This window comes from Eriocheir sinensis, chromosome 54 (genome assembly GCF_024679095.1).
Source record: "Eriocheir sinensis breed Jianghai 21 chromosome 54, ASM2467909v1, whole genome shotgun sequence".
NCBI classification, from domain to species: domain Eukaryota; kingdom Metazoa; phylum Arthropoda; class Malacostraca; order Decapoda; family Varunidae; genus Eriocheir; species Eriocheir sinensis.
This window is the reverse complement of record NC_066562.1, coordinates 5990434-6006209: the sequence shown is the minus strand read 5'-3', so window position 1 is coordinate 6006209 and position 15776 is coordinate 5990434. Positions and strand designations below refer to the sequence as shown.

The window sequence follows — 15776 nt, the reverse complement described above, 5'->3', positions numbered from 1 at the left end:
CATAGAGAGATGGAGATGAAGAGAGCAGCACCAACTGTACGGAACACACAACTCATCCTCCCTGTAGCAATACCCAGAACTATCCCTCCTTTGAGTATGGGTGTATAGATGTAAACAAAGAATTCTGTCCTGTTCTGAAGATTCTCCACTGATGCTGCGAGTCACAAACATACCGTCTCTAGAAAGGGATTATTACAATGTCACAAAGAGTCTCATGGCAGGGCAAAACCATCACCTACCCACACACTAACATTACGAGTCTGCACGAGGCCACAGACTTAATAAACATCACTAGGAGTCTCACAGTGGGCCAGAATCCTCACCTACCCACACACAAACATAAGGAATCTGCATGAGGCCACAGACTTAAACAACATCACTACGAGTCTCACAGTAGGGCAGAACCATCACCTATCCGCATACAAACATTACGAGTCTGCACAAGGCCACAGACTTAAACAACATCACTACAAGTCTCACAGTAGGGCAGAACCATCACCTATCTGCATACAAACATTACGAGTCTGCACGAGGCCACAGACTTAATAAACATCACTAGGAGTCTCACAGTGGGCCAGAATCCTCGCCTATCAACGTACAAAGAAATCACAACACACAGCATCGTTAAGTGGCTCAGAGCAGTTACCGTTCATGTTCTTATAGAGACTGACAAAGCTGCTCTTCCAGTGGGTATTTGGGACTTGTTAGCTCATAGTAAACAGTATATCGGAGTTTCACAGCAGGGTGGAGTCATAACCTATACATGTACAAGAGCAATGCCATGAGGACGACCCATTCGGACTAGGGAGAGTATCACATGTAGGGTACCAGGGACAACGTGAGAGTTTGTTCCTATTGTTCAAACTGTGACCAGAGCTTCCTGCAGCGTTACACACACACACACACACACACACACACACACACACACACAAACAACTTCCTCCCACTTTCCTTCTTTTTTTCCTCTCCATTACTTCTCCTCTCATTCCTCCTCTTCCTCTTCCATTATTTCCTTCCCCTCCTCTCACACATGTCTTCCTGTCTCTTCCCTGTTTTCTTTCCCCTCCCGATATTTCTTCTCCTCCTCTTCCTCCATACAAACACACACACAAAGAACTTCCTCCCTCTTTCCTTCTTTCTTTCCTCTTCCACTATTTCTCTTCCTCTCTCTCTTTCCTACTCCTCCTCTTACCTTCTTTCTTTCCTCCTCCTCCTCCTCTTCCTCCATACACACACACACACACACATACACACATTACATAGCACACAGCATTAACTTGTACATACAGAAAAAGCCTGATATCAAGTGGAACATATCAGGATTATTTTTTTTTAGCGTTTAAGATTATACATACAATTATACTTAACATACATATTATACATCTTTCTGCTTCGATAAACTTCTTTTGCAACTTTTACAAAATAACTTATTGCTTATCACTGAATTGGCAAAGCTTCCTTACAAATATAACTTGGGACTCATCACATCGTATCCGAGCAAACCCAAAACGAGAAAAAAAATTGCGTGTACCACTCAAAAAATATATATACACGTGTAAGTATACATGGACACACACACAAACACACGCACACACACACAAACATCACAACTCGGTGTCTTTTCTCGGTAAGTTTCTGATCGGTGTCGGCGGTAAATTACAAACAGCGATGGGTGAGTGTCGGCAAACAACATTACCGTGTGACCAGAATTACATGGCTAAGTAAAACATTATTAACCTACTGGCATGGCGGCGTGGTGGTGGTGGTGGTGGTGGTGGTGTGGCTTTCCTTCAAGGTAGTGTTAGGGTTCATCTGACAATTCGTACTTGTAGCATGTGACAAGAAAATAAATAAATAAATAAATCACTTTCCTTCAAGGTAGTGTTAGTGTTCATCTGCCAATTCGTACTTGTGGCATGTGACAAAATAATAAAGAAATAAAAAATAAATAAATCACTTTCCTTCAAGATAGTGTTAGGTTTCATTTGGGAAATAGTACGAGCATTCCCAATCAGTACGCATAGTTCCAATTAGTACGCACACTGCAAATTATTACGCATAGTTCCAATTAGTACACACATTGCAAATTAGTACGCATGTTTCCAATTAGTACGCACATTCACAATCAATACGCACAGTTCCAATTAGTACGCACATTCCCAATCAGTACGCATAGTTCCAATTAGTACGCACATTGCAAATTATTACACATATTTCCAGTTAGAACTTGTATAGATACCCCCCGAAAAATGTAAATCAAGAGTATTATTTTGATCAAATTAGTAAATCTCTATATTTACAGCTTACTTATTTAGTATTTCTTATGGTTTTAAAATGGCATATTTTGTAAATTGTATAAATTCTTATTTGCACTTCAATTCCCATACTTTTTCAGACAATTTTCATAGATTTTCAGACAATTTTCACATTTTTTCATACATTTTCACATTTTTTCATACAATTTTCATACAATTTTTTTACTTTTAATTTTCATACCCGAAGCTCAATTTTCATCCTCTTTTTCCATACAATTTTCACACTTTCACACACTGTTCATACTTGCAAGCTCGATGTTTATACTAGAAGCTCCATTTCCTGAAGTATGCATCTTTATCTTTCTTTCTCCTTTCTTTTTCTTGACCTGAAGTACATATCATTTTCTTTTCTCTTTTCTTTTTCTTTCCTGACATGAGAACTAACTGGAAACATGTTCTCCTTTCTGTTTCTTTTCTTGACATGCAATACAAATAATTTTCTTTTCCTTTTCTTTCCTGACATGAGAACTAACTGGAAACATGTAGTCCTTTCTGTTTCTTTTCTTGACATGCAATACAAATAATTCTCTTTTCTCCTTTCTTTCCTGACATGAGAACTAACTGGAAACATGTACTCCTTTCTGTTTCTTTTCTTGACATGCAATACACATAACTCTCTTTTCTCCTTTCTTTCCTGACATGAGAACTAACTGGAAACATGTAGTCCTTTCTGTTTCTTTTCTTGACATGCAATACACATAATTTTCTTTTCTCCTTTCTTTCCTGACATGAGAACTAACTGGGAACATGAGTGAGCAAACTGGCAAAGGAACCCTAACACAGTGATGCCAAGTAACCAACACTCCTCTTAACACAGACAGAACGACCATTGCCTCCTCCACAGGGTATACGTAAACAGATACTCGGACTAATCATCACGTTCACAGCTGCCCCTCGGGTCTCGCCACAGCCTCCTCCTGTCCCCGCCCCAACACAGTGGCTGGAGGAATTATGTATGCCTATGCCTTTGAGCTGCTTTCTTAAGGCAAAAAAATAGTTAATAATAGTATAAATAACAGTAGAAATAGAAACAATAAATAAAGTGCCTAGAGTATAAGGAAATCAATGAAACAGACTTGACTCAGCCCAAATACAGTTGTCCCTGAAATAGTACGGTTTCCAATAGTTCAGTTTTGGTTTTATGTGGATTTTCTAAGAAGATTTTTTAGGATTTTTAAATTTCCCGACGCACAGGAAATTTAAAAACCCTAAAAGATCTTCTACGACAAGCCGTATAAAACCGAAATGGACTATTGGAAACCGTACTATTTGAGGGACAGCTGTAGAAGAATAACGTAAAAAATAACAAATAAATACAGACCCACAGAATCTAAGCAAACAAGTAGAACAATCATGCCTCCGCCAGTGTCAGGGAGGGCCAGTGGAGGCTACAGGGGACCCGCCAGGGCTGGACACAACACATTATGAGCTATTACAAAGAGGCTGCACGGGACACAACCACCGGCAGCCTCGCAGGGACCAATCACCAATCACAAGGCAACGTGTCAGTGCTGAGGCCTCCGGGCGGCGGCGGCGGGGCTGTGGTGCCAGGATACCCCCCCCCTCGCCCTCTGTGTGTGGGTGTGCCGGCCGGGTGTGTGAGAATCAGGCTGGCACTAGGAGGGCGTCGGCACCTCGCCCTGCTGCGTGGTTCCTGCCTGCAAGGACATGTGTCAGGGGCAGTGGTGGTGGTGGTGGTGGTGATATATATGTGTGTGTGTGTGTGTGTGTGTGCCAAGAAACATGTTGGGGGTGAGCAGTGACAAGACAAAGGGCTGTATGCAAATCACACAGCTGTACTTGACTGGCTCGTGTTCACAGCAAATCATAAATGTATATATATATAAAAGTATCACAATAAAGTATCATATAGAACATAATATACAACATAAGTTTGGTGCAGCCATTTACCACAACTTAGAACTTTATAAAATCATCATAAATATAATTTCTGAAAGGAAATGTTCATATAAAAACAGGCAGATGCATGAAAAGAAGAAAAGAGAGGCTGCTTTCAATGTTCCTCACCCAGCCCCTCACCAAGAGCTTGCTGCCCCAGGAGCCAGGGTTGTTTTGATTTAAATCAAATGATTTAAATCAAGTGATTTAAATTGATTTTTTTGACTACTTGTCCTGTACTGATCCTGTAGGTACTTTTCCTGTGGCAAATCAGGCACCATTGAATCATTGCCATCTCTTGCAAGAAAAATATTCAAAATCATAAAAAAAATAAACTATTAGTCCAATTTATGATTTTTATGTGAAAAACTCATCTTGGATAATGTATAATAAACTATGGTTTCATTTAACATTGGCCAAGTCTAATACAAGAATATGGCCTCATAAGACTGAAACAAATAATCAGTGGAAACAAACAAGGATTAATGAAAAAAAAAAAAAAAAAAAATTAAATAAAAGTATCTGATTTAAATCAAATAAATCTTTTTTTTTTTAAATCATGATTTTTTCCAACCCTGCCAGGAACACAACCTTCCCCAACACAAGACACAAGTCAAACTCGCTATGTCACTCTTATCGCTCTGTCATAATTTTTCTCACGGCCTACAACTGCCACAGAGCTTGCCACTCCCCTAAACTCACATCTCAACATATCATTTAATGGGAAATATTTCATCTATGGATTCCCTTCCCTTTACAAGCTTTATATTAATGGCAAACAGTCATCAATGTAATCTTCTGGACCCTGGCTGGCATGATTCTCTGGTAAACATTTCACATCTACAAGGAGTGCTCAGGTACACAGTTTTATATTCCTTCTTTTAAAAGGTTTGCAGTAAGTAGTAGTACCAGCTGTTCTCATACTAGACACCACCAGCATTTACCTACTTGTAGTTTTACAGGGCCTGGGCTTACGTTCGTGTGGCCCTGTCTCTGTATCTGTATTTGTCCAACTTTTCCTTAAAGCTTTGCACACTCTTCGCTGATACTACATCCTCACTTAGTCTGTTCCAAACCTCTATATTTCTTTGCGGGAAGCTATATTTCTTTATGTCTCTCAAGCATCTTCCTTTCCTCAATTTGTGGTATTGGTATGCTGGATATTCCATCCCAAGAAACATGACTTTACATTTTTCTGCACTGAATTGTAGCAGCCACTTTTTGTTCCATTCCTGAAGCTTGGTGATGTCTTCTTGTAGGAAATCCACAGTCAAGGGGTTAAGGGTCATATTTTTAAATATTTCTGCACCCAAGAACACATAATTTACTAGTCTTTCGTGGGAGTTTAGGGCATTTCCAGGGGTACTTTTATGACTCTGGTGTTAGTCTGAGCCTTCTTCTGTACCATGAACCTAAAAGAACACTCATTAGAACTCTATTAACCTCCTTTTTGGCCTTCGGAAATAGTTGGTGTGAGGGGCGGGAGCATTTGACAATACCAACCTAAAACTAAACAGGGTAGTGCTTCTGACTATCCACAAGCTCTCAGATGGACTGGTATCATGCATTCCCTTCCTCTACTCACGGCAGGCACAAGACTCACCCCCCAGCACCAGCACAGGCAGCAGCACTAGTATGTACAAAGGTCACTCACACAGCAAAGAGTGGGTGGCGGCTCAGGACTCAACAGTGTCATTCCTTGGGAGTGGCACTGCTGGGGGGCTTCTGGCCGGCCTCAAAGGTGGCATTACCAGAGTACAGGTGGACCTGGAGAGGACACGCACGTCAGGACGCTCAGACACGCCACAGGGGAGGGCGGACATGCAACACAGACACCAGAGACATGGGGTTAGGGAGGGTCACAATGTTAGACTCAAGCAGAGGAAGAAATGGTTAGGGATACACACATGAGGAAGACAAATATGGAGATGTTAAAGATGTTAAATGTAAAGAGTTTGTTTAATCACTTAACATATACAAAACTCCAAACAGTTACTATAGGTCTTGACTCAAAAATTTCATATATGCTTCCTTACTAATGAGACTTTCTATACAACAAAGTGAGGTCATTCTTTGTTGATTTATACCATAAGGTTCTGGCTATCATGTATTTGAAGATACCCTAAACTTAACCTAATAAAACCCCAAACATTTGCTATAGGTCTACTCAGAAAATTCATATATACTACCTTACTAATGAGACTTTCTATACAACAAAGTGAAGGCATTCTTTGTTGATTTATACCATAAGGTTCTGGCTATCATGTATTTGAAGATACCCTAAACTTAACCTAACCTAACCTAACAAAACCCCAAACAGTTACTATAGGTCTTGACTCAGAAAACTCATATATGCTTCCTTAGTTATGAGACTTTCTATACAACAAAGTGAGGTCATTCTTTGTTGATTTATACCATAAGGTGCTGGCTATCATGTGTTTGAAGATACCCTAAACTTAACCTAACCTAACCTAACAAAACCCCATACAGCTAGTATAGGTCTTGACTCAGAAAACTCATATATGCTTCCTTAGTTATGAGACTTTCTATACAACAAAGTGAGGTCATTCTTTGTTGATTTATACCATAAGGTGCTGGCTATCATGTGTTTGAAGATACCCTAAACTTAACCTAACCTAACAAAACCCCAAACAGTTACTATAGGTCTTGACTCAGAAAACTCATATATGCTTCCTTAGTTATGAGACTTTCTATACAACAAAGTGAGGTCATTCTTTGTTGATTTATACCATAAGGTGCTGGCTATCATGTGTTTGAAGATATCCTAAACTTAACCTAACCTAACCTAACAAAACCCCAAACAGTTACTAAACTAAACTAAACAGTTACTCAGAAAACTCATATATGCTTCCTTAGTTATGAGACTTTCTATACAACAAAGTGAGCGCATTCTTTGTTGATTTATACCATAAGGTGCTGGCTATCATGTGTTTGAAGATACCCTAAACTTAACCTAACCTAACCTAACAAAACCCCAAACAGTTACTATAGGTCTTGACTCAGAAAACTCATATATGCTTCCTTAGTTATGAGACTTTCTATACAACAAAGTGAGGTCATTCTTTGTTGATTTATACCATAAGGTGCTGGCTATCATGTGTTTGAAGATACCCTAAACTTAACCTAACCTAACCTAACAAAACCCCAAACAGTTACTATAGGTCTTGACTCAGAAAACTCATATATGCTTCCTTAGTTATGAGACTTTCTATACAACAAAGTGAGGTCATTCTTTGTTGATTTATACCATAAAGTGCTGGCTATCATGTGTTTGAAGATACCCTAAACTTAACCTAACCTAACCTAACAAAACCCCAAACAGTTACTATAGGTCTTGACTCAGAAAACTCATATATGCTTCCTTAGTTATGAGACTTTCTATACAACAAAGTGAGGTCATTCTTTGTTGATTTATACCATGAGCGACACCAACGACGGGTGTCCGACGGAGTCACTGTATGGAAAGGGTTAGTCCTCTTCTAAACCTCTTAATTCTCTTCCATTTCCTCTTAGTCCTCTTCTAAACCTCTTAATTCTCTTCCATTTCCTCTTAGTCCTCTTCTAAACCTCTTAAGAGGAAATGGAAGAGAATTAAGAGGAATTCAGAGGAGGATTGAGAGGTTTAGAAGAGGATTAATCCTTTTCCATTTCCTCTTGACCCTTTCCATACTGTGACGCTGACATCTGCGTCACAGATGGAAAGGGTTAATGGCACAAACATAAAGGAGATGAAACTGAATATGTAAGAATGTTACACGCAAGCTTAAAAGGTAACATATCTATTGTCTAGTTAAAGGAATATACATGGAGATGAAATTAAAGATGTTGAGTTGTTATGTGCAAGCTGAAGATAAAACTGAAGATGCTGGAAGTGTTACATGCCAGCTTAAAGGGTACATTTAAGGGAACACAGACGAGGGAGACAAAACTAAACATGCACGACAGAAGTACAAGTGTTGGGGGGTGTGAGCCTTGACCCTCATGAGTGGAGCTGAATGGGAGTGAGAGGATGAGCAACTTACAACATGCCTGTCACAAAGCACACAAAGCAAGGATGTTCTGACACCAAGGTACAGGTGCAGGCCTATCATACACAGCAGAGGGTGAACGGAGATATGATGGGCCTGTGTGGAACTTCTCTTCAAGCAAGGTGAGTTAGCAAGCATTCTTTAATCAGTTAGCTAAACATGAGTATCACAAGTTATTTATGAGCATGAAAGATAAACAGACAAGTTTATGAAGTACAGCAATACCTTGGTTTACGAGTGTTTTGATTTACGAGCAAGAAAAATTCGCTAAAAATACTTTGGTTTACGAGCGCTGACTTGGTGTGTCGTATTACAAGACATTTCTCCACCCAAGAACACATATTTGACAAGGCTTTCATAGGAGTGGTGGGCATATCCTGGGGTAGTTTTATGACCCTGGTGGTAGTGTGAGTGTTCTTCTGTACCATGAACCTAAAGGAACACATATTTGACAAGTCTTTCGTAGGAGTTGTGGGCATTTCCTGGGGTAGTTTTATGACCCTGGTGGTAGTGTGTGTGTTCTTCTGTAACATGAACCTGAAGAAACACATATTTGACAAGTCTTTTGTAGGAGTTGTGGGCATTTCCTGGGGTAGTTTTATGACCCTGGTGGTAGTGTGAGTGTTCTTCTGTACCATGAACGTAAAGGAACACATATTTGACAAGTCTTTCGTAGGAGTTGTGGGCATTTCCTGGGGTAGTTTTATGACCCTGGTGGTAGTGTGAGTGTTCTTCTGTACCATGAACCTAAAGGAACACATATTTGACAAGGCTTTCGTAGAAGTTGTGGGCATATCCTGGGGTAGTTTTATGACCCTGGTGGTAGTGTGAGTGTTCTTCTGTACCATGAACCTAAAGGAACACATATTTGACAAGGCTTTCGTAGGAGTTGTGGGCATATCCTGGGGTAGTTTTATGACCCTGGTGGTAGTGTGAGTGTTCTTCTGTACCATGAACCTAAAGGAACACATATTTGACAAGTCTTTCGTAGGAGTTGTGGGCATTTCCTGGGGTAGTTTTATGACCCTGGTGGTAGTGTGAGTGTTCTTCTGTACCATGAACCTAAAGGAACACATATTTGACAAGTCTTTCGTAGGAGTTGTGGGCATTTCCTGGGGTAGTTTTATGACCCTGGTGGTAGTGTGAGTCTTCTTCTGTAACATGAACCTGAAGAAACACTCATTAGAACCCGACTGACCCCCTCTTTGACCTTTAGAAATAGGTGATGTGAGAAGCGAGAATGTCTTATAATACCAGCGTTGGTGTACTGTACAAGCATCCTGTTTGTACAAGTTGACGACACGAGCGTGGATTCCCTTCGTTCACTGCAAGACAAGAGCGCTCAGAGTGGAAAACAATGGGAATGGGGTCTCAGTCTGCGTTATGCACTCACAGAGGTACAACCCGCATGCTCGTGTCTGCTTACATTTGTGCTTTAGTCAGTCTAGTGTGGGATCTTAGGCTGGTATTCTAAGACACTTTCGATTCTCACATCAGCTATTTCTAAAGGTCAATGAGGGGATCAGTCAAGTTCTAATGAGTGTTTCTTCAGGTTCACGGCACAGAAGAAGGGTCAAACTACCGCCAGGGCCATAAAACTACTTCTGGAAATGCCCAAAACTCCTACGGAAGCCTTGTCAAATATGTGGACTTGGGTGACGAAATGATTAGTAATATGGCCCTTAATGTTTTCAGGACTACAGTGTGCGTTCATTTTAATTTACAAGTTTTTTGGTTATCGAGCAAAATCCTGTAACGAATTAAGCTCGTAAACCAAGGCAGGACTGTGCTTAGTTGAGTCTGGTGTTCCTTGATGCACCCATACATTACTCATTCTCAAGGTAATGTTTAAAATAACCTCTCCCTCACTTTGACTGAAGAGGAAGCTGAGCCCAGAGAAAAGAGATAAAAGGAAAACACTTGGTAACAGCACTCACCTTGTCTGCCTCAGGCCTCAGCGATCTCTCTTCCTCCAGTAATTGGTTCTCCCAGTCGTCCACATCGTCGGTGGGGTCAAAATTATACACAGGCATCAGCTGGTGTCTGAGGCGCTCCAGCTGCCACCGTCGCCGCAGCCACCATGCACCCTGGGGGGGGGAGGGGGATTAGTACAGAGGGAATTAGCAGTGACGTTGATTAGGGATTGGCAGTGTTACAATTAGACCACAGTGAAAAGAACAATGTATAGTCGCCCCTCAAATAGTACAGTTTCCAATAGTTCAGTTTCGGTTTTATGTGGATTTTCATAGAAGATTTTTTGGGGATTTTTAAATTTCCCAACAAGCAGGAAATTTAAAAATCCTAAAAAGATCTTCTATGACAATCCGTATAAAACCAAAACCGAACTATTTGAGGCACAAGTGTACATATATTTTAAAGACTTCCTATACTTCCTATACCCGACGTACGTCTGTCTCTCTTTATCCTCCTCCTTTCTATCTCCTTTTCTTTCTTCCTTCTTTCTTTTTCCTCTTTTTTTTTTTTTTTGTTTATTTTTAATTTTTTTACCTTTTATATCTTCCAATTCAACAAGAAGAAGAAGCTTTTTACTCCCCTCCTTTTTCTTTTGTTTTTTTTTTTTTTAATTTTTTTTTGTATACTTTTTCTAAACATCTCAGACATATTCTTATAATTTATTTTTGTGAGCATACTAACAAGTGTTCCTCTCTTTTTTTTTCTTTTTTTCTCTTTACTGAGGATTTCCTACAAGATGACATCACAAGATGACACAAAAAACAAAAAAAACAAAAAAAAAAAGTGCTACAAAATGTATAAGAATGTGTATAGTGGGAAGTCAAGGGGGAAATCCAGCATACCAATAACGCCACCACAATCCAACCACTATCCAGAAGAGAGAAAAAGAAGTACTGGGAGCACATTACCTACCAGGCAATTCAGCCTAATTGCAGCAGACTTTTTTTTTTTTTTTTTTTACATCAAAGGTCACGGCTCAAAGGCAACAAAAAGAGTACAAAAAAAAAAAAAGCCCGCTACTCGCCGCTCCCTTAAAAGATAAAAGAAAGGAGTAGCCATAAGAGAGGTCAATTTCGGGTGGAGAGGTCAAAGTTTGATTACACTCTTAGCTCTCCACGCCAGTACAAAATAAATAAATAAATAAGTAAATAAATAAATAAAACACATTAAGTTGCATATGTCCGGCTTGTCTTGACTCACCGCTCCAATAATTAGGACCATCGTCACTATGGCAAAAAGGCTGATGGCTATGGAGGCGCCACGGTGGGGGCCCTCCGATGGCGCCTCTGTGGTGGTGACGTCAGTGGTGGAGGAGTTGTCTGTGGGTCCGGGCGATGGTGGCGAGGTGGTGGTTGACTCCGGTAATAAGGATGTGGTGGTGGTGGTGCTGGTTGTGTTAGGTGGTGCAGTGGTGGAGATGGTAGTCGTGGTGTTAGGTGGTTGCGTTGTGGTAGTAGTAGTGACAGTGGGCTTTATACTAGTGCTATTGGTTGTTGTTGTTGGTGGTGGTGTGGTAGTGGTGGTAGTAATGGTTGTTGTGTTTGTGGTAGTGGGTGGTACTGTCGTAGTGGTGGTGGTAGTGGTAGGTGTAGCCGTGTCTGGTGGTGTGGTGGTGATGGCAGTGGTGGGGGGCATCGTGGTGTTAGTGGGGGAGGTATCAGGTATGAGCGTGGGTGTCGTGGGTAGTGGTGTTGTCTCCTGCACGTCTGACTTCTCCGTGGGTGGCGGTGATGATGCGGTGAGCGTAGGGGAGGCATCGCGCTGGGGCAGGGTGTGTGTGGTGAGGGGTGTGGTGATGAGGCTGGCAGCGATAATCACCAGCGCTGTGTTGAGGCGATGCATGACGGACACATCCACTCCAGTCTGGGAAGGGACAAGACAGATGATTGTTACTTCAGAACATTCTTTATTAAACGTAAGACAAGTACCGAAGGAAGTCATGCTATACGGAGCCTCTCATCCTCACTATCTATCCCATTCTCCCTATTCCCTTCCCTCTTGATGCATGACGAACAAATCCACTCCAGTCTGGGAAGGGACGAGACAGATGATTGTTACTTCAGAACATTCTTTATTAAACGTAAGACAAGTACCGAAGAAAGTCATGCTATACAGAGCCTCTCATCCTCACTATCTATCCCCTTCTCCCTATTCCCTTCCCTCTTGATGCATGACGAACACATCCACTCCAGTCTAGGAAGGGACGAGACAGATGATTGTTACTTCAGTACATTCTCTATTAAAAGTAAGACAAGTACCATAGAAAGTCATGCTATACGGAGCCTCTCATCCTCACTATCTATCCCCTTCTCTCCATTCCCTTCCCTCTTGATGCATGACGGACACATCTACTCCAGTCTGGGAAGGGACGAGACAGATGATTGTTACTTCAGTACATTCTCTATTAAAAGTAAGACAAGTACTGAAGAAAGTCATGCTATACGGAGCCTCTCATCCTCCCTATCTATCCCCTTCCCTCTCTTCCCCTGTCTTCCCCACCCCCTCCTTTCCTCCCCTTTCTTGCCTCTTCCCCACCCCATTCCCTCCCCCTTCCTGTTTTCCTTCCCTTTTTTTCCCATTATCTTTACCCTCTCTTCAGTGGTATGCTAATGGAATTTATCGATTTGAAAAACATTTTGCACTCAATGGTGGGTTACAGTGGCTGATGAATAGATAGGCATATGCTCATCAGATTTTTTTTTTTTTCATTTTTTTTTTTTTACAGAAAAGGAGGCAGTAAAGAAACAGAGGGAAATGACTAGTTAAAAAAATGCAACACTCAGTCGGTTAAACGAGCTGATGAATAGATAGGCATATACTCGAAAGTCGATATTTTTTTGCAGCAAAGAAGGCAGTTCAAGAGTAGGTATAAGGGTATAATTATGGCTCAAAAAAGACCACATAATACACTAAGATTGCTCCTGATCTAGAATGTGTTAATTACCTATTTCTTTACAATGAAAGCATTATTATTATTATTATTATCATTATCACTATTATACTCACGATGCTGTGTTGCACTGGAGTCTTCTACAAACAGGTTTAATCATCTATTAATCTGAAAAGCAAAACAAGAGATTACTTTACTCATGAAATTAAAATTAAAAAAGTAAAAATATTAAAAAAATCTACAGCCCATTCTAATGAATCGAAAAAAAAAGGTTATACATGAAACATGGACAAAAGGAGCTCATGTGATTTGTTAACTTCTGTGCACAGCAGAAGCTTCTTAGCATACACTATGGACTATATATCAAATTAAACACCACGGGCTGATCACGAGTTGGACTCACAATCGCCAGCAGGTACCCTCCCAACACGAGCGAGCTCATGCTCTTTATAGTCGATCTCTGGGTACTGCCAGGACCTCACTCACCACATACCCCATTCCCCTTGCTCAAGGGGGGACAGTAACCATCCCTTGTCAACAGAAAGAATCCGGCCTGAGCGGGGCTCGAACCGCCGCCTGTCAGGCCGTGAAGCCTTGCAGCGCAGCGCATTAACCGATTGAGCTACGGTGTGTGTGTGTGTGTGTGTGTGTGTGTGTGTGTGTGTAGTAGTAGTAGTAGTAGTAGTAGTAGTAGTAAGAACATAAAAAAGCAGATATGGATGAAGAGGAAGAGAAAGAGGAGGAGGAAGGAGTGTGTGCGTGATTGTGTGCGTGTCGTCAGGGGGGCGGAGAGTCTGACCAACACAACACACACACTCCCCTCCACTAACCACCCTTGCACCCTCTTAATTAACCCTCCTCCGTGACACTCAACCCCCAGCCTGTCGTTATGGGGCAGGGTGAGGGCCGGGCGGGGCGGGGCAAGGCGGGGGCAATATATACCTCGGGGCAGGGGTCGCACGCTCCCTCCCTGCCGCGGGTTTGTTGTTGTCGTCTGCACCGCCCTGATAGACTTGCCAGGTGTACGATAACCCACTCTTGATCACGATATATCTGAATTAATTAGGGAAAAGAACAAGTGTAATAGTAGAAAGCAAGTAAGATGCACAAAAAGGACGATGCAAAAGGACCAGAAGTAGACTAGAAGTGCAGGAGACAAAGGGAAAGAAGACTGTTAAGCAAAATGTATGGAGAGACAGAGGAGTATACGGCACACACGCACACACACACAAATATAATTAACGGTTTTAGTAATAGGCATACCTGGTTGTCGCTTTTTTGTAGGGTTGTGACAGCTTTGGGTCAGAAATCGGCAAATATATATACAATGTGCTACAGTAGGTACGATAAGTTTTCCCCACACCACGTACTACATTATTTATCTACGGTAATTCCTCTCACTCGTATTTCTCCAATCTACTATCTTAACTCTATTCACTGTAATTTAACTTCAACTAATCTTACTCCTCTAGCTGTTGCCAACCCTGATCACACTCATTAATTATTATCCCTACTCAGCAAAAAAAAAAAAAAAAAAAAAAAAAATCGATCATCTCATATAACACTCTAATCTAAATCTGCTCACTTAACACACTATTATTTAATTCTTATGACTCTGATTGGCTTATATTATTCTGGCAAATCCTCCACTTTTAATTAGCCTCAATTTAAACATCTATATAATTCAAATAAAAATAATCTGTCTAAAATGTGTAGTATCTTTCTCACTCTAATCCTATAACCTACTCAATAATTATACATACACTATATATAGTCTTATCTGCTTATTATTCTGGCAAATTCTCCTATTCAATGCATTAATATATGTGTAAACTATACTATCAATCTATCTATTTATCTATCTATCTATGTATCTGTCTATCTATCTATCTATCTATAGCCTAGGCCTACTATATCTATTTATGTATCTATAGCCTAGACCTACTATATCTATTTATCTATCTATAGCCTAGCTAGGCCTACTATATATCTATTTATCTATCTATAGCCTAGCTAGGCCGACTATATCTAGCTATTTATCTATACTATTTATCTAGCTATTTATCTATCTATCTATACTATCTATCTTTCATTGCAGACCCCAAAGAAATTAAGATAATTAAAAAATTAAGTGTCTCGATCATTGAACATGCAATTATAAGCAGTCGATAAAATAATCATGTCTGCTTATATTCATATTTATTGTATTTCCTCAGCAGCAACAAGAGAATAAGAAAGATCGAGAAGAAAAGGAAGATGAAAAGGCAGACAATTAATATGGAAGAGAAGAAGAAAAAGAAGATAATAAGGAAAAATAAAATGATGATGCTGGTTTATTCACATTTAATCCTTCTCAATTTCCCTAACTCAGTAAAAAAAAAAATGACGCAAGACTAATATTTTCGATTACAGCGAGATTGACCAAGCTATAAGTATGAGAATCGATCCTACTTAAGCTTAAACAGAAGAACATCACAAGAGCCCTTAATAGAGGATCATGAAAGGAATTATAAACAAAGAGGTTCTGATCCTTAATACATCTGTGACCCTAGTGGAGGAAGATCGACCATTTAAACTTTGCCATTTAAACTTGATTGATTGATTGATTGATTGATAGTTTAAAAAACTTAAAGAACATCGTAGAAGACG

General features: G+C 40.4%; 1 protein-coding gene and 1 long non-coding RNA gene across 4 annotated transcripts; both read right to left on the bottom strand.

Annotated features, from left to right (window-relative positions):
- Window positions 1-2861: 2861 nt before the first annotated feature.
- LOC126983645 (integumentary mucin C.1-like) lies at window positions 2862-14143 on the bottom strand. Of its 3 annotated transcripts, none has more exons than XR_007736076.1 (6): window positions 14070-14143; window positions 13244-13295; window positions 11438-12100; window positions 10201-10350; window positions 5818-5981; window positions 2862-3973 (listed from the first exon to the last, which is right to left on the bottom strand). XR_007736076.1 is itself a non-coding variant. In XM_050836568.1 (6 exons), exons 3-5 carry the CDS (start codon window positions 12077-12079, stop codon window positions 5907-5909), a joined length of 867 nt encoding a protein of 288 aa, XP_050692525.1. In that variant the 5' UTR covers window positions 12080-12100; window positions 13244-13295; window positions 14070-14143; the 3' UTR covers window positions 2862-3973; window positions 5869-5906. The 3 variants fall into 3 exon arrangements, 2 of the variants coding, with proteins under 2 accessions (XP_050692525.1, XP_050692526.1); XM_050836568.1 differs by having other exon boundaries at window positions 5869-5981; XM_050836569.1 differs by lacking the exon at window positions 5818-5981.
- Window positions 6409-7325, bottom strand: LOC126983646 (uncharacterized). The gene is made up of 3 exons (XR_007736077.1): window positions 7199-7325; window positions 6851-7020; window positions 6409-6685 (listed from the first exon to the last, which is right to left on the bottom strand). It is a non-coding gene; the product is annotated as an uncharacterized LOC126983646 (long non-coding RNA).
- Window positions 14144-15776: the final 1633 nt, after the last annotated feature.

Bases quoted from the DNA above. Each gene is read 5' to 3' on its own strand.
- LOC126983645 (XM_050836568.1), bottom strand. From the start codon at position 12,079: ATGCATCGCCTCAACACAGCGCTGGTGATTATCGCTGCCAGCCTCATC. The intron at 10,351-11,437 runs GTGAGTCAAGAC...TCCCCCCCCCAG, and splicing joins TGGTCCTAATTATTGGAGCG to GGTGCATGGTGGCTGCGGCG. The intron at 5,982-10,200 runs GTGAGTGCTGTT...TGTCCTCTCCAG, and splicing joins TGAGGCCTGAGGCAGACAAG to GTCCACCTGTACTCTGGTAA.